This window comes from Semicossyphus pulcher, unplaced genomic scaffold, assembly GCF_022749685.1.
Source record: "Semicossyphus pulcher isolate SPU_LCO1_2020_fin unplaced genomic scaffold, fSemPul1.0.p SCAF_3, whole genome shotgun sequence".
NCBI lineage: Eukaryota > Metazoa > Chordata > Actinopteri > Labriformes > Labridae > Semicossyphus > Semicossyphus pulcher.
Window position 1 is genome coordinate 21,064,594 of NW_027211704.1, and position 26,576 is coordinate 21,091,169.

At 42.8% G+C, this 26,576-nt stretch overlaps 1 protein-coding gene across 3 annotated transcripts; it reads left to right on the top strand.

The window, feature by feature from the left end:
* Window positions 1-3,029: 3,029 nt before the first annotated feature.
* Window positions 3,030-26,342, top strand: dlgap4b (discs, large (Drosophila) homolog-associated protein 4b). Of its 3 annotated transcripts, XM_069677902.1 has the most exons (12): window positions 3,030-4,226; window positions 4,362-4,576; window positions 6,121-6,222; window positions 6,932-7,082; window positions 8,218-8,473; window positions 8,780-8,932; window positions 15,267-15,706; window positions 17,011-17,099; window positions 18,048-18,529; window positions 19,498-19,589; window positions 21,231-21,401; window positions 22,279-26,342. In XM_069677902.1, the coding sequence occupies exons 1-12, from the start codon at window positions 3,030-3,032 to the stop codon at window positions 22,519-22,521; spliced, it is 3,591 nt and encodes a 1,196-aa protein (XP_069534003.1). In that variant the 3' UTR covers window positions 22,522-26,342. The 3 variants fall into 3 exon arrangements, with proteins under 3 accessions (XP_069534003.1, XP_069534004.1, XP_069534005.1); XM_069677903.1 differs by lacking the exon at window positions 8,780-8,932 and having other exon boundaries at window positions 6,118-6,210; XM_069677904.1 differs by lacking the exons at window positions 6,121-6,222; window positions 8,780-8,932.
* The last annotated feature ends 234 nt before the right edge of the window (window positions 26,343-26,576 follow it).

A 26,576-nucleotide genomic window follows, 5' to 3' on the forward strand; every position in this document is an offset into this window, starting at 1 on the left:
TGAAGGTGAACAAGCTTCACAACAACATGTCAATAAATCAAACTCATCTATTTTGTAGATTCAAACGGCCTTTTCACAGACATACACAGCAGACATGTATTTATTTATCATTAATGTATTTAGACTGCACCAGATGGCCTGCCCTTATGACAAAATATATAGGCTTATATTATGTGGGGGGGTTTGTCCAATTTAAATCTAACATATGCATGCTATCTTCCATTACAACTACTATGTATCATTTCTGAAGAGGAATTTGATGGTGGTAGTGTGGTATAACTATATAAAAAATCACAGTGAATATGCATGGAATGATCTCAGTATTCAGCATTTCAGTTATAGGGAATGATTTAAACAGGTCACTCAGCTGCAGCTGCCAAGACTAATAATAACTGACAGATGGACTCAGGGAACGTTTGTGAAAGCTTAGAGAAGGAATAAATGGCCCAAATATGTCTTTCTGGTTAGGTAGACATGTTTTACAGAAATAAAATCATGTCTGGGGCTTAGGCTGACCCGTAGGCCCAAAGGAAATCAGTAAACTACATGTACATACCTGAGATAATGAAATACTTGTGTTTGGAAGAGACTTTTAATAAAGTTATCTGCATTAGTCCATTAGGAATTTTATAGATACTCTTTATATCTCATTAATGCATAAATCCTAATAAACCTGAACATAGAAAAGGGAATAGTATACTTTTGTTAAAATGGGAATGTCTCACCTCATCCACTATCATTTGTCATTCTTAGTGACATGAAGAACCACGCTTCTTTTTGCCAGGCAGGGCATTGGCACAGCTTGACTAGCAGAACAAGGAGGTTTGGCTGCCAACTACTGCAACCCACCACCTGCTGGTCAAATCCTCTTTACTGCTTTTACTATGAAAGTCTACCGGCCATCCTTGGCTCGCTTCGCAAAGACAGGACAGCAGCCCCGTGACCAGCGCCAGGGAAACCCACAGTAGGTGGATAGAGGAGATGGAAGGAAAAGTTGGAAAAGAACAGATGGAGTAATGGGCAGAGAAAGAGCTTTACAAGAAAGGGGGCTCTCCCAGATATTTGGCTGCTAAGTTAAAACTAACCTGTAGGCAGTAGCAGCGCCAAGGTGTTAGGCTTGTTTGTTTGTAGCAGATAATGATTTCTGACGCAACAACAATAAATTATATTACTACAGAAAAACGAGATTCAGTTTTTCTGGGAGTATGATCAAAATGCACAAATGCATGTGGAAAAAAGCATCTGTGGCTTTACAAAATACTTCAGCTTTGAGCAAAAACGACTGTAAGCACTGTCAAAGCAGAATCATGCTACATTACAATGTAAACAACACCACAAAACTCCAGCTAGCTAGCAGCCGCGCTTGCAGGCTGTAGCTAAAGTTAGCCCATCACACAGCACATAATAGAAGTAGCTAACTTTTAGCTCATGAAGCTCACTTACAGGATTAATGCAGCTCGTCCAGACAGTCCTCCTTGTCTTCCTCTTCGTTGTCCTCATTATCCTCCATTTTTCGCAGCACTAGGTTTTCACCAGGTTAGCATCCACATTGCTGAAATTAGCTGTCTGTTCGCAAAAGTAACGCGTCAATAGTCAACAATGATCGTAGTTAGCAAATTAGCTAACAACACTAGAACACTGCAACTTTAGTATTTCACAGATTCAATTCGACACTTTTTAGGAACTCCGACACTGTAAACTGTAAAGAGTTGTGTATGCCTACAGTTTCCCATCTCGTAATCAGACTTGTAACACACTGTACAAACGAATCAAATCCAACAACAAGCAGCCAATGTCAACGGTCATAGGTCATTGTTACAGCACCACGTATTGGAACGTCGTTACGTAAATAAGATAGGTAGTTTCTTTTAAATATTATAAACAAGATAGAGGTTTCCATATAGTCTATTTGCCAGCCCATCTTTTTATACAGTCTATGTTGTGAACCTTGAAATTTGGAGTACCCCAAGGTTTTATGTTAGAAATGTGAATTATGGGTCCCCAGAATAGAAACTGCCGGATGTTGTATTACATTAAATATTACAAATGTATATATTACATTGCAACATTCACACCAATGATATTGAGCTCTCTTGATTCTGAAATGCAGGTCCAATATATAAATGTGTACAAATAACCTCAAAATCGACTCAAAATGTATCAAAATTGGCCCACCGGGAGTTGAAATATGGCCACTTCTGGTTTAAACGGCCAATTTGAATTTTGAAGATATCAGAAATGGATTCAGCATCCTCGATAAAAACATTTTTTATTTCATAACTATTTTTCATCACAAAATTACTTGGGTGGGGGGGCTCAGCCTTTTTCAGGGCGGGGCTTAAAACCCTGCCCATGTGAAGACTGGTATTTATCTGTATGCTTTTGTTGGTTTGTTTTCTAATGAAAGAGCACATTATTCAATGTCCACACAGACACAAAGTTTAATTTGTTGATTTGCTGTGTGAATAAATCTTCTTTTTCAAATATCATTACACAGAAAAGAGTGGATATTTGTTCACTGACTTTTGGCATGTACTGTTGCCCCACATAGCTGTGGAGGTGTCTGGAGTTACAAATGACTACCAGCACTTGTTCTTTTTTCCATAATGTATGCCTTGGCCCACAGGCTACAGCTTGTCATTGTTCCACATGTTGTTTTTCTATCCTCTTTCGGCATTTTAACACAGATGTTTGCTGTGGGAAGCAGCAGCAGGAAAGCTGGCCCGTTCTACTGCACAGTATTTCCCTCACAGCCCTAGAGCTAGCCTGTTTGTAGTCTGGTTTGGCACATGAGTGGGCGCATTTGTGGTGCTGAGCTGATATGCGCTGTAGAGTTTGAATGTCGCTGACTGTGTTTATGTTTGTGTTTTGTACTTTACTATAGTAACCAGTTCTAAACCTCTTTCCTCTCTTTTGTGTCGTGTCTTTCTGTCCTGTTTGCCTCTAATTTTTTAGGAATCACCTTCAAGGACATCAGTCTTCTCTCCTTGGCCTGGAGGTCTTCTAGAGGGTTGGACCTCCTCGCCAACATGAAAGGGTTGGGTACCAACCGTAACAGACACCTGTCTGACTCCTGTGACCCTTCCTCAGGGCATCCAGACGCCCTCTACAACCAGAGGACCAGCACTCTGCCGAGAAGCCCTTACCTACTGAGCCCCACAATGGACCACTACGGCACCATGGACCCTCATCTCTATCAATCAGCCAACCCAGGCTCCCTCCCACCGGAATGCATGCTACCCCTCAACAACCAGCTGTCTAACAGCAGCACCTTCCCCAGGATTCACTACAACTCCTATGACCAGTCTGACTTCTCCCCACCTGGAGACAGCATCGGGGGGATAAGCACTGGCACCATGGGCACCTCCATGTCCATGGGCATGGGAACGAGCATGGGCATGGCAGGGCTGAGTGCACGAACGCCTATGATTACAAGCGGCTCTGCAACTATATCACATCACATGACTAAGAACCAGGCACCAACCAGTCTGCTGGAGTTTGATAAGCAGCTACCTGGAGGCCGTGATGGTTTCAGCACTTTGCAGTTTCATCGAACATCTGCTGTAGCTGCCGCCAAGCAGCGCACGGACAGTCCTGGACGCATCCGTTACATGCTGCACTCAGTGCAGAAGCTCTTTGCGAAGTCCCAGTCACTGGAGAGCCAGCATATGAAGGGAAATGTCAACGGACGTTCCACTGGCAGTGGTGGAGGCTCTTCTGGCACAGAAGACGGAGGGAAGCAGACTCGCAGGTCCAAAAGTAAAGATCGGGGTACAAAATCAGAGGCGACTGCCAAGCGACGGCCGCGCTCCAACATGTCAGGTTATTGGAGCTCAGACGATTTGGACAGCAGCGATTTGAGCAGCTACCATAACACCATGGCAATGATGACTCTAGGACGTCCAACTGGACAAGACAGCCAGGGGGGGCAGAGCAGATACATCCACAGCGGCTACAACACTATCAGCTCCTCCAAAAGCAGCCATGACATGAAGTATCAGGCACTTCCTGCTCCTGGGGGTGGGGGAGGCGGTGGACTAAGTGGAACAGGAAGAATGGTAATAAATGATAATGACTATATGAAAGGAGGGTCCTGGTCCACATTGACCATGGGCCAGCCGAGGCAGGTGATCCAGAAGGGCTCAGCTACTCTGGACAGGTCCATGCTCAAGTCCAAGTCCTGCCAACAGGAACTAACCTGCAACTACCTGCAAGTTGGACGAAGGGTGAGTTTACCGGAATGTGGTGCTTTGTAAAGGATTACATTTTATTGCATTGTACAGACTCATAAATGCCTTATTCCATGTGTATGTCGTGTCGTCATCCATCCACTAATTTATTCCATTTAATGCTGCCTGTAGGGTGATTGGAGTAGCACATTAGGCCGCAGTGGTGGTGCCAATGAAATCCCGTGTCGGAGGATGCGCAGTGGTAGCTATGTGAAGGCCATGGGAGACATGGAAGACAGTGACGACTCAGAGGGAAGCCCCAAACCCTCGCCAAAAACGGCCGCACGACGCCAGAGCTACCTCAGGGCTACGCAGCATTCTCTGAGCGAGCAGCTACCCCCACGCAAGTAAGACATAAACTGAGATTTATTATGCAGCTCATATTAGTGTTCAACCTTATGTTATATTTCTGTGTGTGGATAAAATAGATGAAAAATTGCTGTACGGGCCTTTGAAATTAGTTGCTATAAACATGCTGATGTTCGGGTAATAACCAGATCAAAGGAAAATAAAAATGGCACAATTTTCTGTGAATACAGGAACAAAACTATCACGCCTAGCCTCACAATACCAGTATGCATGAAAATACAAATGCATTCAACGTGCACACACAGGGCACAGAGTCCACGCTGCGCTTACTCACGCATAGAATTAAGTGGTGTCAGACTCCCCATTGTCCTCCACATGCCAGCCTTACCAACAAACCTCCTCCGTGATTCACCTTCCTTCTTTTGGACAGTTTAGCTAAGACGATATAGAAAAAATCAGTGAAGTTTACATAAAATGATACTGATTTTTGTTCCCACTCAACCAGAAATATCTCCAAAAATCAGCCTCATCTCTCCGTCTGACTGGAATTGCGACTCACTCGTCTTTGAATTACACGCTTTCTGGAGCAGACATATTGCACAGTATGTGATGCAGGTGCATTGGGACATAGCTGAGTTTACTTTTCATAAAAAGAAAATGAAAACACACTCACACTATTGCATTTGTATCTAGGGCAATGTTAAGTATATTTAAGCCAAGACAGAACTGTCATGTTTTGTAATGTCTCCTCAGATTTCAGAGCTCACGGTGTGTTTGGCGCATTTACAGAGAAACTATCACAATGCCCAGAAGTGGTAAAAAAGTTTTTTACCATCTGCTGTCTGAGATAAAATAGTTTCTAGGTTTCTATCAAACTGTCAGCAGGGATTTGATGTTGGGAAGCCCCAGTGTGTAAATGTAGTAGTTAGAAGTTTTTATAGATATTGCTGGAAGTGGCAGGGTTCATGTGTGGTCCAACTCCTGAAACTCTACTTTAAAATATTTAGCACATGCTTTGACATTATATACAGTTTTACCCTGACCATTGCATTCAGGCACTTGAATGCAATATATTCATTATAAAATAAACGTCTTACATTTTTTGTCAGTATACATAATAATATAATTTTTCGGTGGTGCCAGGGATTGAAAAACAGTGCTGTGTGTGAATGTTGGGGTGTATAAAGCAGCTCTTGTTTTTGTTGTCACGAATGGCCTCACGTAGGGAGTAGCAGTGTCAAAATATCAGTACTGCACTAAGTCTGCACTAAGTGGTTTATCATTTACCGTTGTGACAGTGTGATTATTTCTGGTCACAACCGAGATGATCAGATTATTGTAGTAGAAAATACAATTTCATTAAACTGAAAGTGGACAGAAACACAGCAACGGGCCAACTTGATACACACACCTCCAAAGGATAAAATAATTACATCCCTGTAAACTAAGTCTATGTTTAGATACATATGGTTTTATTCTCCCCTTAAGAGTGATTGAATGACTAACCCTACTCCCACTGACAATCCCTGACCATCCACCCTCACTCTTTCCCGCTCTGCTCCACCTCGCTCGGCGTGAGCAGCAGAACCCTGGATTACTCCATGTTGCAGGGGGAGCTGGATGCCCTGTGGTCTCCTCTCCACAGTGTGTCCTCTCTGCACCAGCTGGGCAGGTCAATGAGCAGGTCAGTGGTAGGTCTGTAAGCCACGTCTCAGGGGTGCGGTGCAAAACGCTTCCGTCTCATTGGATCCACTACAATCAGTGACTCTGCACTGCACCCCTGAGATGTCTGTAAAGTCAGCGGCTACTCCGACTGCCAGATTCATGCCCTGCTGCCAACAACTGCCAGCCTCCCTTAAGCTTGTAAATACCATCTGCCCAGTGCTTTTAGGTGAAAAGTGGCTGAGTGGCTGACACTTCAAGTAGAATGAGGAGACTCTTGTCTCCATAGACCACAACATGGCCTACAGCCATGTTACTATCACTGTGTGCCGACAAAGAATATTTAAACTTCAGAGCTGCTGATTGATTCACCCTGTTCTTTGTCTTTGGCACCATGATGGCGCACAGAGCTGCGTACATACGTCGCCTGACATCACTAGCTTTGCATGCTAACATGCTAAAACTAAATTGTGAAGAAGTTGTATTACAGTAAAGATTTGGATCCATAATGGCTCATAAACAAAGTGGAAATCAAGAAGATAACTTCAATAACAACCTTTTATTTCTCTTTAAATGTTTGCTCATTTTCTCCCCCATCTATTTCCCCCTCTGCCTCACTGACATCCAACATTAACACCAAATGTTTTTCCATTCCTCACGCTCTCATGATGTTGTTTTTAATTTTCCACATACTTAACACCTCCTTTATCTTGTTTTCCCTCTCGTCTCAGCTGTCTTCCCTCTCTCCGAGAGCTCTCCAACAATCGCAGCCTGGACAACCTGGACTGCATCGAGGATACAGTCTCGTCTTTGCCGAACTGGGATGATGATGACTTCAGCCAGGCCTGCAGCACCCTGGGCAGACGTAGCTGCATGGGACAGGTCAGTGGAAGATAAATCATAATTTTCTGCTTCCGGTTCAGCAGATATTTGTCTTATGAGTTGTGAATTTGTACGTGCAAGATTTGCATCCTTTAGCTCCAAGCATAGTTTTTACTTTTAAATCACCAGTCCCTTTCAAAGAGCCCCTTTATCAGCCTTTAGCTATTAACGCTCGTTTCCGTAGTATAATTTGCATATTTACTGATAGAGCTTGAATGACTGACAAAATTAGCTTCCAGTGAACAAAGAGTCCCCATTCTCCATCTGTGTCTCATATTAATGTGATGAACGTAAAAGCCAAATGAGTGACATTGGTAGTTTGAAGTCTAATTCAACACTTACATAAGAGCTATTAGCCTCCCACTGACAAGGTTACTGAGATGATGAACAACTACGGGAAGCAGCTCTGATATTTTTCAATGAAGCAATCAAATGACTCAGTGCAGGCTATTAAGAACCGGATTTTCACCCATTCTGAGTGTTCAAAGCTTGATAGTATATGTGTTTATTATATAAATGTATTGCTATTAATCTGCATTCAGAGAAGCAAATATCTATCAAACATCAAATAAGCATTATAAAGTAGACTTGAGGTCAATTTTTCAACTGTGGAACATTTTCCAAAACACTTATTCTTTATCAGATCAAGTGGAAGTTACCCAAACCTAACATTTAATATGGCTCTAGATTCTCTCCTTCAATTTCTTTTGTGCTGTCTCTCCCGTACTCGCCCCCCAGCTTGGCTGCAAACACATTTTAGACTCAGGCTGCTGGAACCCGCCATCACCCATCTCTGACTTTTTGTGTCAGTGATGTTTTTTTTCTGTAAAATCACAGTTCTTATAAAGAAAAATTATTTAAAAAAATGAGCATGAATGGAAGCAACAGTTGTGTCACTGTAATCAGAAGCTCTACACTAGCACCATTTGTACCTGTCTGTGTAACTGTCAAACAGTTAAACTCTTGAACCTTTTGGTGCCATATTATTATATTTTAACCATCATCTGTTTCTCACAGGTGGAGGACGCCCTTTTCAGAAACATTCAAGTGGGTAGCTAGTGAAAAACCCACTCACACATTGCTGTTCTTCTTGATACAATACGTCTTTTCCAACCTTGTCCTTTCCTTCCTCCAGCTAAGAGACCTGGACATGAGTCATCACTATGAGGACCGCAGCTCCGAGTCCACATTCAGAGATTCCCGTTCCCACTCTCAGGACAACCCAGAGCCTCCAGACTTGCCCATGCCGACATGCTTCCGATCCCGCAGCCACAGCTACCTGAGAGCCATCCAGGCTGGCTGTTCCCAAGATGACGACACGGCGTCCATGGACTCGGGCTGCTCGCCACCTCCGATTGACCCCACTGTTCGCACCTACAGCACCAGCACTGGTGAGTCACGGGCTGGAAAACAGATGAGAAATTTGCAGCAGATAAATTTATTTGATCTTATATCAAGTGGGCAAATGGAAGAATTCATATCATGATTGCATCTGTTTTAGCTATTTATTTAGTGATGAAATCTTGATGATTTTTGGGCAACTTTCCAAAGTGGTATGATCCACATACTTGCTTTGTTTTGTACTTTTTGAATGCTCTTTTTGGAATTGGTTCTGGGTGGGAAACTTTTCTTCCCACATGCACACGCCAGCATTTTTTTTTTCTTAGCTCAAATGCAGCCTCTTTTGCCCATGCTAGACGACCTTTCTACACATTTGAAGACATGGAAAGAACAGTTTGCCTCTTACCTGATAGCCACTGGCTTGGACAAAGCCCCAAAGGAGAAACAGCTTGCAATTTTTCTTCAGCGTTTGAGGATTGACAGACAACGCATCCTACCCACACACACAGGTAATAAATTGAAACCCTAACCCCCCCCCCAAAAAAAACACTTCAAGAACAACATAAGAATAAAAACTTAAACTCTATATCAGGACAGACCTGATCAATAAGAGCAATTGATCAGTGATGCATATGAAGCCGCAGTTTGGATCGCTGATCCAGATGAAGCATTAATGTGGAGCTTTTAATAGCACTGAAATTATCACAGGACATGACTACAGGGCACAGCAGCATTAGAATGCAATGTGCAATTTTCTAATTACCTACCTTGATATTGAATTGGCTATAACAGGGATTTTTTTTGTACTTGTTCTTGACATCTGACAACTCCCCGATTTCAGAAAAAGAGAGTGGGTAAATGTGAATCAGCTTGTGTTGTTGCAGGCTACTGTTCCACAGAGCATCCACTCTGTGGCGCACTTTGCCAAAAGCTAGACCATGGAGCTTATGCTGCCTTCATGCTGATAGACTTTTGGACAGATTTCTTCTCTGACTTTGCTAAATTGTCAAAGATATATTTGTATCAATATTTCTCCATATTTTGACAACTGGCAATGGCTGTTTTGAATGGTATTTTGTTTGTTTTTCTTTTTGTTTTTTTCTGGAAATGAAGACAAAACAAGTTACCTGCACTTCAAACTGAAGAAAATAGTCACAATTTTTTCTTTCTTTTTTAATTATTATTTTTTAAACATAACACAACATAAAGAGGATTTCTCCTGCATGCAAGTGAAACGAAATAGCATATGGTTTGTCAAATTTTGAACAAAAGCACTTCTGTGCATCAAAATCGCTTTTCGCTCGCCCGAGTGCTCAAACTGTTGAGTTTGAATGTCCGAGCCGTTATTAAAGGCACCAGCAGACACGCCTCCCTCGGGCTCCGAGACACCAACAAAAGGCAACCGGACCCGGCTTCTCTTCCCACACCATTGACAGCGTCTGTGAATGTCTGTTGTGGTCCCAGTTGCCCTGAAAATATTTTAAGTGTTAATTCAAGAGACTGCTGTGCTTATTTACTGCGCGTGACAGCTGGGTAAGTATTTTAACCACTTAAGTTGCAAAAAACTGAAAGGTTGTTATTATAAAGTAGTAACGTTTACTATTACTTTACGTCAATTTTGCTAAGATACTTTCCGTTATTAACGTTAGTAGTAATCTCATCCTAGCTTGTTTGGTGACTGACAAATATACTTATAGCGTGTACTTGCTTCTTCAACTATGTGCGCAACTTAACCGACAGTAAATTGCCTTAAAGGGAAGGTTTCACATCATCGTGTTGTGGACAATAGCTTTGACATAGTGTAAACTTAGGCAGGTGCCATTGAAGAGTTTGTTACCGTTGGAAGCTTTGCTCCACAAAATCTACTCGTGACTCCAACAGTTCAACAAGTCTGCAATTTGTCTGTCTCTCCATACATATGTTAACATTTAAATACGCTCATTTTGTGCCCAGCCGTAGATATGTTTAGATGTAACGAAAAAAACGTTAAATTTTAGAATATATCTGCTTAATGAACAAGTATATACTGACAAATTTAGACTATGAAGTTAAACTTAAAGTCATCTTAACTAAAAGTGTTTTCTCCAAATGGTCTGTCATGCCTGCAGAGTCTTTGCTATATAAATAATTGAGTATGCCCAACCATGTGTTCAGCACACAGTGTCCTGTTGCTGACATCAGAAAATCGTCCTACTTTCCAATATGTGCACTGCTCAAAGCTCTGATGCTCCACCATGGAAGCCAAATTGGTGGGGTGATATGTGCACCAGGACATGTTACAGTATATTTCTGCATGGCCCTTTAGCTGCAGATAGTTTAATGCATTCACGTGTCTTTGTAAAAGCTGCTTTCTTTTTGGTTGCTGGGATGGAAAATTGGCCTCAACAGGGGATTATTTGAGGGCTGCCCCACTTTTGTCCCACAGGGTTTTCCTATGTATCCAACATGGATTAAATCCCATTTTGAGGCCACATTAAATATCTATGGCTGTGCAGTTTCATAGCCGTGCTGTTCTAGAAGGCATTTATTGTGATAAGTCATTGGAATAATGGCTCTGGTGATAAGGGAGTGGTGATAGTTGCAGGGAAGGTTTGCCTTGTGTGTCTGTTAACTGATTAAACAATGCAGATGGGTCTACTGGCAGACAGCAGGCAACTTGGCAAGCTACACTGGACTGTTAAATAGAGCATCACAATCTACCTTTTGTCTGTTATTGTCTGGCTCCAACTGACAGTAAAACAGCTCCACCTCTACCACTCAGCTTAAAATGTATATTGTAGATGGCCAAGTAGATCAACAGGCTTTATTACATTTGATAAAGTACAACCAAAACGATCGTTGTGGAAGTTTTCTGCATCAACACAGTGGTTTAAATATGCAAGATTGGAGGCATATCAGATTGAATATAATCTGTGACTAGATTAGATTGGTGATGCATCATGAAGAATAGAAAAATAATTACAACTGAGTGAATTTTCAGTTCTGCCTCTGAGAGGGTTAATGGAAAGCAGTCATGTGCTGGTTGAAAATTGTTTCCCACCGCTGTAGCTTCTTGCAACTAATTGTTTCCCAGCCCTGAAAATCACATCCTGCACCGAGGCTTTCAGTGGACAACAGAACCACTGTCCAGATGGCATGAAAACACCAGTGCTCAGCACCCACTCCAGATTCCACTCAAACATTTTGGCACAAAGCGTCTGCTTGTTTCTGTTGTTAAATTCCCTTCTGTTCTGTAGACCTAACACTCAGTTATACTAACCGAGCAGCTCCGGGCTTCATGTCCTTTTTTATAGGAGGATGTTTAGGTTTAGGAAAGACTTTGTCAGCATTGGTACTGTTGTCAGTGACTGTTACATTCAAGGATGTGTTTTATGCTTGCACAGCTGTGAATATTTGTTTGGCCGAGTTCTGTAAAATAAGCATGTACAGGAAGTGGTCTGAATCAGAGCATTTTCCACTTACTATCCAATCCATGATTTGTCTGTGGGAAGTTTTTTTTGGCACAGCTGCATTTTTCTGGCTTTTATCAGATTTTGTTTGCTACGCTGTAATCCATTTGCTGCTCTGTAAAATTCTGTTTTTACAACCTTTAATTTGTAAGCTTTGGCAATTATTCTATTATCAGTTATTTACCAGCTTCATTGCTGAGAAGCTGCCATGAACAGAAAACGATGTGGTTAAACTGAACCTGTCCAAAACCTGTCTGATCACTTATGTGGTTGTCTTGTGAACATTGAACTGGGGCTAGTATAATAACTGCATTGTTTTTTAATATCTATATAAAACATATGCAAGTATTTTGGTAAGGATCCCTTTATATTTGGACGTGTTAATATCTGCAGGCTTGCAGCTCTAGGAGACAAATTAAATCAAATTAATGTTATCTTTTCACTTCCTGTACTGCATTTCCGCGATACCTTCGACCCACATTTCTCAATCAATATATTCCTTTTAAGCTAGAAAATCGTCTGATGATATTGGCCGGCCCATTTATTGTCTCCAGCTCCAAAACTTTATCTGCTGTGTAATCTCAGGAGCAGCTGTCAGATATGATTTCAGGCTTGTTTTGGTGGGTAAAGCAGATTCTGTGGTATTAGGACTTAAGGGGGAATTCTGTTCAAAATGACGAAAGCACGATGTGACACTCGGCGAACTGCGGGTCAGGAGGCCGACACACACACACATGCATCTATGCCCTTTCTCACCCAGTTTGTCACAGCTATCCGTCAGACTGGGATGCTGCATTAAGCTGGTGCATCACGTAGCTGCCACATCAGTGACAGCCGTATTCTGCCCAGCATCTATCTTTGTCATGAGAGGGGATCATGGACGGGGAATAGCCAGGCAAGGATGCTGGTCAGAGGTTAGTGGATAATCCGTTGCTGGTCGCACGTGCTGTTTAGCTTTGACGGATGCTAAACTGCAGGTTTCTTAAAATATATTTGTTAGTCTGGATGTCTGTTGAAGTTACAAGAGTGGGTAAGATCTCTTTTGAGATGGTGACTGATCAAAAGAGACACTATGGTTGGAATGTTAGGTGTGGCATTCAGACTAACAGACTTGTTTGGTGGTGGTTCCCATCGTTAAAATGTAGAGCTATCAAAGCATCCTAGTGAATTTGTTCTCTTCACTTTGAAGCAATGTGTGGATTGGCAACTTGTCATTTACTTTGAGGGTCGGACATACACAAGAGTGAGTCCATTCTCCTCTTTGTGATGTTCATTTGATGGCTATAAAGGCACACAGCCTGGATATCGTCCAATCTGGGTGTGGTTTGGGTGTCACACTCAGTGTCAGTGTTTTGACTTGCGTTTAAGTGCATTAGAGCAGCTTGCTGTCTACTGTCCCAGCAGGGACTGAGGCCCCTGGTTATAAATCTGAATTGAAGACTGTGTCCTGGAATAAGTCAGGTGTAGAGTTCAGGTTTAGGGTACTAATTATTCATAAAAATGACATTTGCTCCTCGCTCCTTTTGCACAATGCAACACAAGAGAATGGTCAGACTGAATCGACCATCACTCCGGGGTTACATCAGGAGGTTTTTGTTCGGAGACTCATGAAAGGTCAACCCAAACTATGCAAAGCTGTTTGGTGGTTAAAACCAGCGAGAATGGACTGGCCGATCTTTTGGTGAAATATCAGCCCATAGCAGACTGCAGATGAACTGTGAATAGCCTACCATTCAAAATAATATTAGAGATAAGCCACCAAAAATAATTCACACTCACAGCTCTTTGAGGAGCAGCTTGGAGACAGTTGTGGTGCAGTAGTTCAGGCTGACTGACAACTGGCAGTTTAAACTAAGAGTTTATTTTGGCACAGAGTGTGAGATCATGAGTTTCATGCACATTAGAGAAAAGCTAAGTAGTGGATTACAAGCAACAATGGCCCCTTTGTTTAACTGTTTTTAAGCAGCTCACATGTTCGCTGCAAGGTTTTGTGTAAATCCACGATGGCTTGTCGAGATTTGCAACCGTAACATTCAGTGAAGGCTAAAACATTGTTCACAGAATTATCTGTTGTGAGGCTTCTCGTCTTCCAGGATCCAATCTGTTTCGTGTCAGCGGAAGTATGAATGAAGAAACAAACCATGGTGTTTATGAGACAGCAAATCTAGTGATTGTGCATCGTGACTGTGCAGACTTTTACGCTTTTTTTTGCAACAGCTTTTAGTACACAATGGGGAGTTTGCAGAGAAGGTATGGGCCCAATTACTAGTGGCCATGTGGCCAGTAGACAAACTTTGCTCCTCTTTATATCAATCTAAAATTAGAAGTCCGTTCCTCTCTCTTCCCTTACCCTCTCCGTGGTGTTGTTGATTTACACTCTGTGGTATCAAATAAAGCGTCTATTTAAGGGATCACGTAGTAGCCACAGGGTTCATAGTGCAGGAACATTCCCTGTTTAGATTATGGGTATTAGTGGTCCAGCATCGCACTCCCTGCTTTTACTATGTTTATAGCATTATGGGATTTCCGTGGTCTCTTTGTTGAAGGCATCAGAGAGTCTTTGAATTTTCCCTTCTGCAACCGAAAACGAGATTTTATATAATGAAATATCTGCTTGAGCTTTCTGTCTGTTGCTGTTTATTTGCATTGTAACCGTCCTGATGAATGAAGTCTGCAAAAACAACTGATTCATGCCTTAACTACACGCAGTTGTAATGTTGCTGGATCTCTTCTGATGACAGAAGAATGAGCAATGAAGAGATATGTTTATGCTGTGTGGATTTCATGTAAGCCCACATAAAAGTTCCCACTGTACGGAGCTCAGCTTCACATTTCTAACCCTGTATATGCCGCCGTATGACTATTGATCTGAGTTGTCGTCTAGTCGTCAGTGTTCGACTCGTTCCGGCACATCAAACCAGACATTTTAACAGCAATAAAGTCAATTTGCAAGAGAATTGGAGTGATCTACTTTTAAAAGAGATAACTATGTTTATTCATGTAATACAGTACATTGATTCTCTTGCGAGGCAGATTTGTCTGAGTAGTTTCCTCTTGTCTCTGTCTGTGTGTTTAATTTGCCTCTCTATTCTCTTCCGTTTAGTCTGCCATCGGGGAGCGGTGTAGAAAAGTGTCCGATTTCAACTTTTCAGCCGTATTTCCTTAAAATCAACGAACTTTTTTGGGCTTTGAAATGTAGTGTGTGAGTGAGATTTCATTAGGTCACGCGTGTGGAACGGTATGTTTGTGCGTTTTCCTGTCTGATTTGATTTTACGCTTTCCCGGAGGCTTACCTGATCTAGCTGGTCTTCCAGGTTTTCATGCAACAAGATGAACTAAAACATCTTTACACTTCCGTTACTCGTAACTCCCTCTCCTCTCTTCTCTCCTTCAGTCTCTACATGCATAACCACCTGTAAGAAAGCTGCTCCCCCACCAGTGCCGCCCCGCACAACCTCCAAGCCCTACATTTCCGTGACCGTGCAGAGCAGCACGGAGTCGGCCCAGGACAACTACCTGGACCAGCAGGATCGAAGGTCGGAGGTCAACAGCCAGTCGAGCCACGCCCACAGCAACTCCTCCGACAGCCTTGACAGCACCCGTGCCAACAGCCTGGCTCGGGGAATTCCCCGTCCTCCGCATATCATCCCCACTCCCATCGCTATCCCGAGAGAGCCAATTGCCCCGACCACCTCCAACGCTTCCACTGAGACGAGTGACTCGGTCATCCAGCATGAATCCCTGAAATCAGGATCTAGTAAAGGGAATCTAGTAGCAGAGGAGCCGCTAGTGGCGCCAGTACCCAGACGGAAACTGTCCTCCATTGGCATACAGGTAGGTGATCGGACCGTCGCAGTAAACTACACTGGTACATTTGAATCAGTGCAGGTAGCTCATATTAACAGTAATGCTGTTGAGATAGATCCATACTCAGGGCCTGATTCACTAAAGGATTGCACGGCTTTTGCGCCCGCCTAAAGACTCTGACACGGGCTGACACGCTCTGAGCTTACACTCATGACAACAATTCCACCTTTTGTGTGATCAAAAAATGGATTTGTCTGTAGATACATTCTGTTAATAATATATTGTCATTATTATTATAATCAGGAGACCAATCAGTCCGGGGCTGTGCGAGGCTCAACACCTGCACACGGGCATACTTTGGAGCCATTAAGCATGACAGGGATTATTATATGGACGAGCTGCTGTTGCGCACTCGTTTTAAAAAATGAAGCTGCGTTACAGAGAGAAGCTAGTAAACACCTGTTGAGTCTGGACTGCACAATAAACCGTTAAAAGAGCTGCCCCCTCCTCTCCCTGCTCATCGCCGATCTGTGCGTGGAGTGTGCGCTCAACGACTGCCTGAGAGCGCAGCACCGCACAGCAGAGAGTGGAGGTGCAGACAGCTCCTCTCCGCAATCAGACACAGAACGAGCAAACTGCACAGATCTGTGAAACCTTGCGCCTTTGCGCTTGAATATCACTAGTGCAATTTGATTTGTGAATCGGACCTTAAGATGGGGCAGATAGCGGGTGCAAACGATGCGCAATTTATGGTGCTATCAGCGGGTGCAATTCACTCTTAGTGAATTCCCCCTTCAGTCTTTTCTGAAGTTTAGCTCGTCTCTCCTGTTAAGCTTGAATCCAGGAAGAAGACCATTTTTAACAGTAATCCCATGTGGTGTGTTGCTATGTCTGCATTTGTCACTTAAAGCTCAAGAATGCGCTTGCTAGCTAACGGTCTCATTAGGGTGAACAGCCCTCTATCATTACAGCTGGCTGTATGATGTAGTATAAAGGCAGAAAATACATATTTTTGTTCCCATGAAACCATACATTTCTACCCTGTGTGCTGGAAAAACAGCAATTTTCTCAATTTTCCAGAGCCTGCACATTTACAAACCTCAGTCAGGGTAACCGTTAATAATAATATGTAATAGAAAACCAGCTTTTTCTTTGATTTGGTTCACCACCTAGAAGACTCAAATCAAGCACAACTGTACTTATGCTTCATAGAAGTGATTGGTAAGAGGTCTATTAAAACATTAATGTCACAGCTTGTTTCTTTTGAGTTCATGTTCCCGACTTTGTCACTGATTTGTGCTGTTTTCATTTCATTGTTTGTTTTTTCTAAGGTTGACTGTATTCAGGAAGTTCCACGAGAGGAGACCCCGCCTTTGGCCAAATTTCAGTCGATCGGAGTACAGGTGGAGGACGGGTGGCAGTAAGTCCTCTTCCTGTCCTTGTAACAACGTGAGGAATTTATATTATAGCCACACACACTGCTCTGACTGTTCTTTTCCCTTTACAGAAGCTGTGCAGACGTAACAGCAATGTGAATGTTTGAAAACTATCTTTGTTGTGTTGCTGTTGTTAAAGTCGATTCCTAGCTAAGACACTGCCTATTTAAATGTTATTGGCGAGTAGTTTGCATTCTGCCCTCATGATGTTTTAAATGCCATGAAGTGCTGGGGCGCTTCATTCTCTCTTTTTCACGCTGCATTTTGTGTGTTGCATGCAGCAGCTGTTCTGACTCCTGACTGATATTTTATCAAGAAAACCAGCTGAACAAGAGGTCCTCTGTTTATTTGTACATCGTCTTTCCTAAGTTTGTGTCAATGCTGTACACACGTTTGTGGTATGTGACAATCCGTTCTGGTTCAACAAGTAGCCAACCCTGTGTTTTTCCAGTCTTTTCTCCTCTTCTGATATGGGTTGAAATAACTCGCAATGATAATATTTCATTATCTGACTAAGTCACCACATGGAAGCTTTTTCTTATAACAGGAAATGGAAAAAATGCTCAGTCAGACAACATTCATGTTCACTGTGTTGTTTCATTTTCCAAAGAGAAGAAAAGCCAAGGAAAAAAAAGGCTAGATCATGAGTCATAAAAGATCAGGTGATGCCAGTCAGTGCTCTGTCATCATGTGTATGAAGGCCAGTCTCTGATTGATCCTGTGTATCTACTGTGTATTGACCAGCAGGAAACACTCAGTCAAAACAAAGCATTGCGTGTTTGTTCCAGTAATGGACACTTCATTCTTGAATAATTTATTGTCTTTCTTTTCCACTGCTCTGCACAGAACAGTGGATTTAAAAATCAGAATGGAATGAGGATTCTTGTTATACACGAGGTCAATCTGTAACTGTCTCACCCCGTTTGTTTCAGGAACAGTCGCTCCAGTAGCATGGCCTCAAGACAAGAAACAGACTCAGAAACACAGGACGTCCCTGTCATCACCTATATCAATAATGCCAAACACCCCGAGAAGAAAGTCATGGTCAATAGCGGCAGCCAATCCATGTGCTCCCCTCCCGGACGGGACTCTTTAGACAACGGTGACACCACCGCCTCTTCACCTCCGCCGCCCAGGCAGATCCTCAACCGCTCCACCACACGAAGTAGCTCTTCCTCCTTCTCAGAAAGCATGGACCCCGCGCTGGACCCCTCTTCTCTGCCGCCTCCGGACCCCTGGCTGGAGAGCGGGAACGGGAGCAACAGCAGTGTTCCCCAGAGCGGAGGAGGGGGGACCCTGTGTCGGAGAGACGGACACTGGTTCCTAAAGCTGCTGCAGGCCGAGACGGGACGCATGGAGGGCTGGTGCCAGCAGATGGAACAGGAAACCAAAGACAACCAGCTCTCAGAGGAGGGTAAGGCCAACTCCATACTCCCTTTAACAACATATAGAATGTTTGTCCATCTTACCAAGTTCTCCCAGAAGTAGCGCAACTAATCCAAATGTGCAGTCAAAGCGCTGCCGAAATCAAACATGAGCAGGACCTCTGTATGAACCCAGCATCTTGAGCCTCTTTCGGAGGTCAGTATTTTTTCTGTCCGAGGCACAACCCTATAACTGAGCTCTGTTGTAGCGCGGTGCCTCAGCCCCTACAATCACTCTATCAGACACACACAGCATGAAGGGGATGAGGCGGTAATACCTGGGGTTACCACACACAAGCAGGCCTGTAATCCCCAGAATTACACAAATCTACTCTGCAACTGATTAAACCTCCAGATTAGATTAGGGCTTCAACATCAGCAACACACACACACACAAATATACGCACAAACAAACAAACACTGTGGAGGCTTTGGTTGCTCAGTTCATATCAGAGGCTCTGTGTGTCTTCGTGAGTCCATACGTTTTTATGTGTGTGACCTTTTACAGTCAAGTAGCCGGCATTAAATCTAATCACCACACTATGATCACGTTGCCATCATTTTGAAATCCAATGATCAGAGAGGAGTCCCAATTCTGTCAGGGCAGATGTTTGTCCTAGTTTAGATACAGGGACCACTGACCGACAGAAGGCTGGAGTATCTATAGAAGCTTAAATGCCTTTAAAGAGGATAATAATGCCCAATACACTGTAATCCCCTCCATGCCACCCTGTTGGGCAATGCATATCAAGGCAACCCTAAATATATAGACACCTGCAGTCAGCTTCTGGATGCATCAAACCAGAGTTATACATATAGTTGAGGCTGCTGCTCTGCCTTTGATAATTGCACGCCGTGTTTTCTATCTATAGCTGAAAAGAAAAAAACGCCTCTGCAATCAGCAGTCCTAAAATAATTCTCTCACAAATTCAAGTGTTGATTCTTGTTCTCTCCTCAGTGCTGGGGAAGGTTCGCAGTGCAGTAGGAAGTGCCCAGCTCTTGATATCCAAGAAGTTCAAGCAGTTCCGGGGGCTGTGTGATCAAAACTTGGTGTGTATAAAGCCTCTCTGTGACGCTTCCACTCTGCAAGACGTGGGTTCCCAAACACACGTTTTAAGGACAAGCAAACCCTATGTTATAATTTGCTTGTTCTGTCCGTTGCAAGATTTGCTTGCCTCAGTGCACATGCGTCTTTCAAACAAGCCTTTTAACAATTGAGTAATATGGGGAAAGCTATTATACATTGTGTATTTGGTCTGCAAAGAAAAGGGCATGGTGGCCCACCAGCACAAAATACAAGGAGCTTTTATTAAGCCAATAAGTAATTCCTCTCAGGTGACTTGTTTTTACTGGAAATTGTTTTATACAAATTGTGTAACCACAGCACATGACATGGCCAGATAAACACGGCTGGTTAATTAAGAACCTTTCTGCCAGCTTAACTGAACAAAGGATCCAAAACAGAACTTCTGATGTGACATGTCTATACTTTCAACATATGCAGGTACAGTTCTGAATGATGATTGATTTAAGAAGCCTTTCTTGTGGAGAGAGAGAAATCCTTCTAAATAGCTTACATTTTAAGGTAATCATAATCACAAATGGCTCTGCTGTTTCCCGAACTTTAAAAGTCCATTAGCATGGAAGCAGCATAGCGCCCGTGTTTTGCACACATGTGTGGACATCACAGCAGTGAATGCAGCTGTGTGAATATGAATCGAGTGGAGCGTGAACAAACAAACACCAGTCTGCTTGAAGAGTTACACACAGTTGTGCGGGAAAAGAAGTCAAAGCAGGATTTACTTTATATCTGACGGACAATCTGCGAAGGCTCTGCACAAACACTGAGCACAGACAGGGCTGTTTGTAAACAAGTGAGGGCTTTAGCCTGTTGGCTGAATCCTGAATGATTGCAATTCTTTTTGTTGACATGGTGAATAACTTCCCATTTGGATTTCTCAGGCTCGACACACAGGATTATTTAACTTTATTATGTTGAAGCTTTAATAGCATTTTCAATATTTACCCAACAGTTAGTGAAAAGGATAAAGCTCTGTTGTGATCCTTATTTCGTTCTAGAGTTCAGCTTGACTAAAGAATTGAGCTGTAACATGGCTCCCTCTAGTGGTGAAAATAGAAAGAGCAGCACTAAGCGACGTACAGTGGGTAAGTAATGCAGTAAAGAGGTGAAGCACAGTAATAATTGTTTAATAAAAACCGTCAATTCTGGGAGTCTAAGGGTCTGGGAACGTGAGACGTTAAGCATGGCCCAGTAAATATTACTTGTCATTCCCTATCTGCCTCCACACGTTTACTGTCATCTCTTTACACTCAACTACCTTATAAAGGCATAGAATGCGCCGTGAAATAGTCAGCAACCTTGCATCAGAACTGCCGTCTATCTGATCACACCTAAAGCAATCAAAAGGAAACGAGGAGGACGTTACACAAGCTATACAGAAGTGGAACTAATATGCTATAGCATTATTTATTTCTAGTAAGATGACAGCAGTGCTTATTTGAATCATACAAACAATAGTCAAGCAGCTATGAGCTGCTGCAGGGAATTACTTTTAGTCTGATTCTTGCTTATTTTTCTGTGGTGGCACCAACCTCTTCACATACCCTCGCCTGTCATCGTTGCCATTTTCATGTCATTTTCATCCCCCCCTCTGTCCCTCCTCTGCTCAGAATATGAATGCCAACCCGCGGCCCACAGACCAGGACCTGGCTGGTTTCTGGGACTTGCTGCAGCTCTCCATCGAGGACATCAGCCTCAAGTTCGACGAGCTCTACCATCTCAAGTCCAATGACTGGCAGCCCGTGCAGTCTGCGGCTGCCCAGTCGCCCCCTGAGCGGAAGGTACTTCCCACCCCTGCTGCCCAGTGCCCTGGCTGGGGTAGGAAAGCCGCCGAAACCGGCCTCTCTCCTCCCACCACCACCACCATTTCTCCCACTTCTTTTTACCTCCCCTTTTTTGACTTCCCCCGTCCCTGCGTGGGATGGACTCTAACAGGGCCTCCCTGTCCAATACAAAGGGTCCGGAGAGATCCCTTTAGGCATGCATGGAGAACTTCATCTCAAAGAGGGCTGTCGTTGGTGTGTTTTTAAATGTAAAGCCCTTCTTTGAGCATGCATGTGTCACTTGATAATATGCGTGTTGCAGTGGAGCATGGCTAAGATGCACTGGCTCATGTGACTAAATGCTTCCTCTCTGCTTAAATGTCTTTCCTTGTGTTTGTGTGTCCTTGTCGTTTTCTCCGTCTCTCTATTTTTAAATGTTCTGTGGTGTGTTGGTGTGTGCGTGCTTTGTTTTCTAATAATAACTGTTGCAGAGATGCTTCATGTTGCTTTGCAAATGCATTGACTGTTTGTCTCGTGAAACTTTACTGTGCTTTAATTTTAATCCAGTGTTCCCTTCAATTCATGTTCCCATTTCATGTCAGAAAATGTCATATAAATGACTGTTTTTCCTAATGTTTGCCTATTTTTCCAAGTTGTCTCTCTGTGTTTTTCTGTTGACACCTCTGAGCTTTAACAAAAACAATCAGCAATGGCATAATGTTTTTGTCTGTCAAAGTCCTGTCTGCCAAAGCTGCCTAATCAAACAGAACCTCTTGAAGCCAGTTTGCATATCACACTCTCTCACTGTCTTGTATCTGTCTTTTCTCCTCCTTTCACACACTGCTCTCTCCCTCTGTCCTCCTCCTGTCTGTCACGTTTCGCTCCGACACTACAGGACGAGGAGAAGGCGGACCCTCTAGCCTCAAAGAAGCCCGGTAAGGGACGACCATTGCTGAGCCGCGAGAAGAGCGCCGACTCCTCCTCCACCTCTTCTTCGGCCTCAGCAGAGAAGCAGAGACAAGAGGCTCGCAAGCGTCTGCTGGCTGCTAAAAAAGCCGCCTCGTTTCGCCAGAACTCCGCCACAGAGAGCGCAGACAGCATCGAAATCTACGTCCCCGAGGCCCAGACTCGCCTCTGAGAGAGACAGTGAGGGGGAAGGATGTAGGGTCGGATCAGAGGACAGATAAGTGTCGCTGAAATACCTGGAGAAAAGAGAGGAAAACTTTTGCAATGCAAATGAGCTACTCTGAGTAAACATGAATGGAGGTGGGGGGAGGAGAGATCAAACTCCGAGATATATGGAGCCGGGTGGGCTTTGATTTGGGCATTTTTGACGCACTCGTACAATGATAGGCTGGTCCTGGTGGAATCAAACACTTATTATACAAAACAGGAAGTGAAATTAGAACTTTGTCGGACTCGACGGACTGTGAAGCAGGAGACTCCTCGTTTGAGGCCGCCATTGAAAACCTCAGCTGATGAACTTTTCTTGTTCCTACTCTTGATATCATAAAGTTGTTAATGAAGGTATTGTTACTACGACGATTATATCCAAAAGAATCTATATGAAGACTGTTTTAAACGTTCCTCTATCTTGGCTATAAGATGTATTAAGCGGACAGAAGGCAAACATTTATGCTCTTCTGTCTCCCATCGTCCTCCTCTCTTCCCAGATCATTGGCCATCTTGTAGCTTTGCACAACACCACCTTGTGGCCATCGGAAACACTGCACACACACAACATCAACAGCACTCACACACACACGCGACAAACTCAAACCTATGTACGTCTTCCTTGTATTTATTTGTTAACACCCTTTGTTTTGTATAAAAATCAATTTAGATCTGCTTATTATGAATATTTTTGGTATGATGAAACAGAAAGTCAGATTTGAAGGGGTATTTATATAGTTCCTAGCAATTTACTCTTTTGTGTGTCCTTCAAACTGTTGTGTCAAAGGTTTTAATCACCGGTGAGAGGCTGGTTTCTAAATGGTTTTGAATGAGAGCACCGAGCATGAGGATCTATCAGTCAGCGGCCACAACATTACTGATTATTTGACATCTTCCACTCTTTTGCTTCTCTCTGTCCCATGATTTGTTTTCCACGTTTGTGCTGTAACTGCAGATCTGTGATTATTTCAATGCTTCTTTAAGTGCTTTTATTAACCTCACTAACCATTCAACTCACGCAATACATCTGAAAGACTCTAGGGCTTTTATTGAAGTAATGCTTCAGGCTGAGTACGCAGGGTAACATTGTTTTATTGTTCGACACGCATACCAACGTGTCATTTTTATACTGTCTCCATAAATCGACACAATCAATCTTAGTTTTTGTTAACATTACTGTTCCCCCTTATTGAACATCATCCAAAGTACCTGCACTTTTTTTATTCAAAGAAAAAATTACTTAATTAAAAGCATTACATACATTAGTCATTGTGTTTTCATCATTTATTAAACGCTCTTTGCTTTTTTCTTTTGGTGGAAGACTGCAGAAGCCAAAGATGAATTCACTGTTCCAGATTCATCTCGTGCAGCAGGGAGCTCTACAGTTACTGTGAAAATAGATGGGCTGTAGCAGCAGCACTGTTTGTATTACAGGGTTAACATTTTGATACGCACATGCCAGGAAGCTTAAACAGAACTGCCCTTCATCACAACAATACTCAAAGATTGCCTTTTAAGCATTCAGGACCCCCTCCCCTGCACCGCCCGGAAACTCCTGTGTTTAAAAAGTTACTTTTCTGGCCTCTAGAGGGCCACAGTGAGTTATTTCCCATCCAATAACACAGCACATTGTGGTATACTGTAAACACACAATGAAAAAGGATTCACTCAATAAGATAATACTCAGCCCTGTGATGTTATGCATTAAGGGGACCTCATTTGAGGTCTGACACCAGGCCTCTCAGTTAATGAGTGATTCATATGGACACACTGTAGGATTTCACTCTTGAAGTACAGATAAAATCATAAACTTAACCCTAACTACCGTCCTATTCCCCGTCTTCCACTCACATTTGCTTTCATCCAAACGGTAAGCAAACAAACCCTAACCTCCACTTCCTAATTAGTTATGTTAAGCAGCGTCGATGCACTGCTTTATCTGCTGCAATGTCTCTGTCTCACCCACTGTGACCCGCAAAATGCGTCCCTGGGCTTTGAATTGGAAAAGACCACTGATGATGACCGCCATTCTTCTCTCTGTCTTGGCAGGAGCTTTCTCTTGATGGTGGGCCTTTGTTTGACTGTTGTATTTGCCTGTTTGGGGATGACTCTCTGCAAGGAAAATGGCTCAGGGGTGTCAATAGGCTGTTCCCCGGTGGCTGTCAAAGCCCCCGCTCCATTTGACTGGTGTGGGTCGCATTGTTAGCACCTGAAGGCCTTTTGTGTGACTTGAACGGAGTCGTTAGCTTGATGTGATTTCTGACTGCAAGGGGAGAAGTTGTGAGTGTAAAAAGTTGTTGTTTTCCCACAGGCTTCTTTTTAAATGATTTTAAATTATATCTAGGCCAATGGTTTTAAATATACAGTCTTAAGAACTAGAAAGTCTTAAGAGGGAATTTTTGTATGTGTAAACAGGCTAGCTTAAAGGCAAATTATAGCAACAATAAATCTGTTTCCCTTATGCATCCACTGCCAATTCATTTTCATTTACAACATTTCAACCTGAACCCTTCCAAATACAAAACTGAAGGTCTTTGCCTCACTTGAACACACTTCAAACACAACGTTGCATCTGAAATACGCTGAGAAAAAGAGAGGCGGGAACAGAGAGAAAGTCGTTCTATGATCTAACCATCCAAAACTTAACTATGATTCTTTTCCACCCCGCTAAAACTTGAGAGAAGTCAGTTACAAAACTTAAAGAGAGAAAAGAGAGCTCCTCTCATGCATGTAAAAAAGCCTTTTTTCCAATACACACAGATATCACTGGGACACACCTAGGCCTATTTCCTGGGTAGGGTTATCCATGATCCAAACAGCTGCACTGTGGGGGGTTTGTGTGTCTGTAAAGCCATTGCTTTGAGGGTGCTAATTGTTTGATAGAACTGACCTTTTAAAGTCAAAACTGGCAGTTTTCTTAAAGCTGCAATTTGAGAACTTGTTTTTCAACACTTGTATTCAGCTGCGCTCTTTAATGTGCCTCCTTCGACCACAGTAAACAATGCTAAAGTTGGTGAAATATGTGATCATCCAGAAATGTGAAAAAGGCAATAGTTTAAATGTCAAGCGACAGAGTTAGATGTTTCCTCTGTGAACCAATGTACCTTTCATTTTTCACCCTTTTTCCCTCCTTCATATTTTATTTCTGCAACCCAGGACTGGAAAAATAAACTCTGACCCAAAGAGAGAAACAAAGAGAAGCAGATTTATCCCAGGAAGACTGTATTCCTCAGCTGGTTTACCAGTGAATCTACTCCCATACAGTCATCCAAAGGCCCGCTTACAAAACACACCATGCTCATTAACATCTCAGCTTTGTTCCACTGAATCAGGCATATAACTGGTAAAGGGGTGAGGGGCAGCTCTCACCACAAGAGATATGATATAACAAAAAGTGTATATTTTATGGAGCAAGCACATATTTAAAAGAGTAGGATATCTTCAGTTTAATAATCTATAGGATGTGTGTATGTCAGAGATTGTGGGGATTAGAATAAAAGGTTGTCTGACAGAGTCGGTGTGTTGTCGATAAAATGAGATTTACCTAGATTCTTGTCACTATACTCTGGTAACATTTAAAGTATATGTGCAATACTGAGTAAAAGGGTTCTTTGATATTAAGATGAAACTAATAATCCTGCATTTTTCTCCCCCATGTGCTTCTTTAAAGTCGTCTTCTGTAAATAAAAACAGACTGAAAATCATCTTTTACAATGCTGTAGATCTATTTATACGATTTCAAGGTTGTTCAAATGTATAATGAAGAGAGAAAATACTCAATAAAATGCACACAGTACTTTCTCAAAAAGTCCACCATGGCTGTATTTGCTTACATTTTTGTGATGTTTGCAGACTTTTCAGTTTTGCTGTCTGTCAGTTGTATTTCAAAGACTGCACGTTGCGCTTGTTTTGTCCTACTTTTTCCAGCCTCAGAGCACAAACAGTGACAGCTTTCTGAATCTGCTCTCCCGCTCATTTTACCAGGGGAATCTCACATAGACTTTGAGGATTTAAGCATCC

Excerpts from the sequence above, each read along its gene's own strand:
- dlgap4b (XM_069677902.1), top strand. The coding sequence starts at position 3,030 with ATGAAAGGGTTGGGTACCAACCGTAACAGACACCTGTCTGACTCCTGT. Across the intron at positions 8,474-8,779 it reads CACCTACAGCACCAGCACTG|ACGACCTTTCTACACATTTG; the intron begins GTGAGTCACGGG and ends TGCCCATGCTAG. Across the intron at positions 21,402-22,278 it reads AGTCGCCCCCTGAGCGGAAG|GACGAGGAGAAGGCGGACCC; the intron begins GTACTTCCCACC and ends CCGACACTACAG.